General features: G+C 55.4%; 1 protein-coding gene across 1 annotated transcript in view; it reads right to left on the reverse strand.

Annotated features, from left to right (window-relative positions):
• Positions 1–379: 379 nt before the first annotated feature.
• Positions 380–657, reverse strand: part of LOC104404587 (inactive rhomboid protein 2-like) — a gene marked incomplete at its 3' end in the record, with an annotated part of 4,135 nt that continues 3,857 nt past the window's right edge. Inside the window, exon 8 of the mRNA XM_010013047.1 lies at positions 380–491. Coding sequence (XP_010011349.1) covers positions 380–491 — 112 coding nt within the window. The remainder of the gene's footprint in view (positions 492–657) is intronic.

The raw sequence follows: 657 nt of genomic DNA on the forward strand, positions 1-657 counted from the left end.
CACAGCAACGTGGGAAGGAGAGAAGCTCTGCTGGAACACGTGTGGACCCCCTGCCCTGGCTATTTAATGGAGCCTCTCAAACAGCAGGAGCCAGCAGCACTCCAAGATGCTCCCAGCCCCAGCAGGACAGCATGGGACACTGGTGGTCATGGTCTTCCCAGGAAGATGGATCCCTACTCTGCTCTCCAGGCTGGGTACCGGGGGAGCACTACAGCAGAATGCAGGTTCCCAAGATTAACCTTGGGGGAGGACCACCACTTTAACATCTTCTGGGGTGTTAAAGGCACCCTTGGGCACCAGCCTTGCTTTCCTCAGGAGCCACACACGTCACCACAGAGCTGGGAGGTGACCACCCCAGCCAGTAGCTCTTATAACTTACTAACTCTGTCGTCATGTGCTGGGTGAAGCCAATGGGAGCAATGCCATAGGTACCAATGACCAGCAAGGTGATAAGGATGTGGACAAAGGTGATCCAGTAGGTGAAATACGGCCTGTGGAGGAAAGAACCCAAAATTGGACCCCAGCTCAAAGAAGGTTAGATAAAAGGAAGAAGTTCTTCCCTGTGAGGGTGCTGAGGCGCTGGCACAGGGTGCCCAGAGAAGCTGTGGCTGCCCCATCCCTGGCAGTGTTCAAGGCCAGGTTGGACACAGGGGCTTG

The sequence above is a fragment of the Nestor notabilis genome, unplaced genomic scaffold, assembly GCF_000696875.1.
Source record: "Nestor notabilis isolate BGI_N333 unplaced genomic scaffold, ASM69687v1 scaffold16944, whole genome shotgun sequence".
NCBI classification, from domain to species: domain Eukaryota; kingdom Metazoa; phylum Chordata; class Aves; order Psittaciformes; family Psittacidae; genus Nestor; species Nestor notabilis.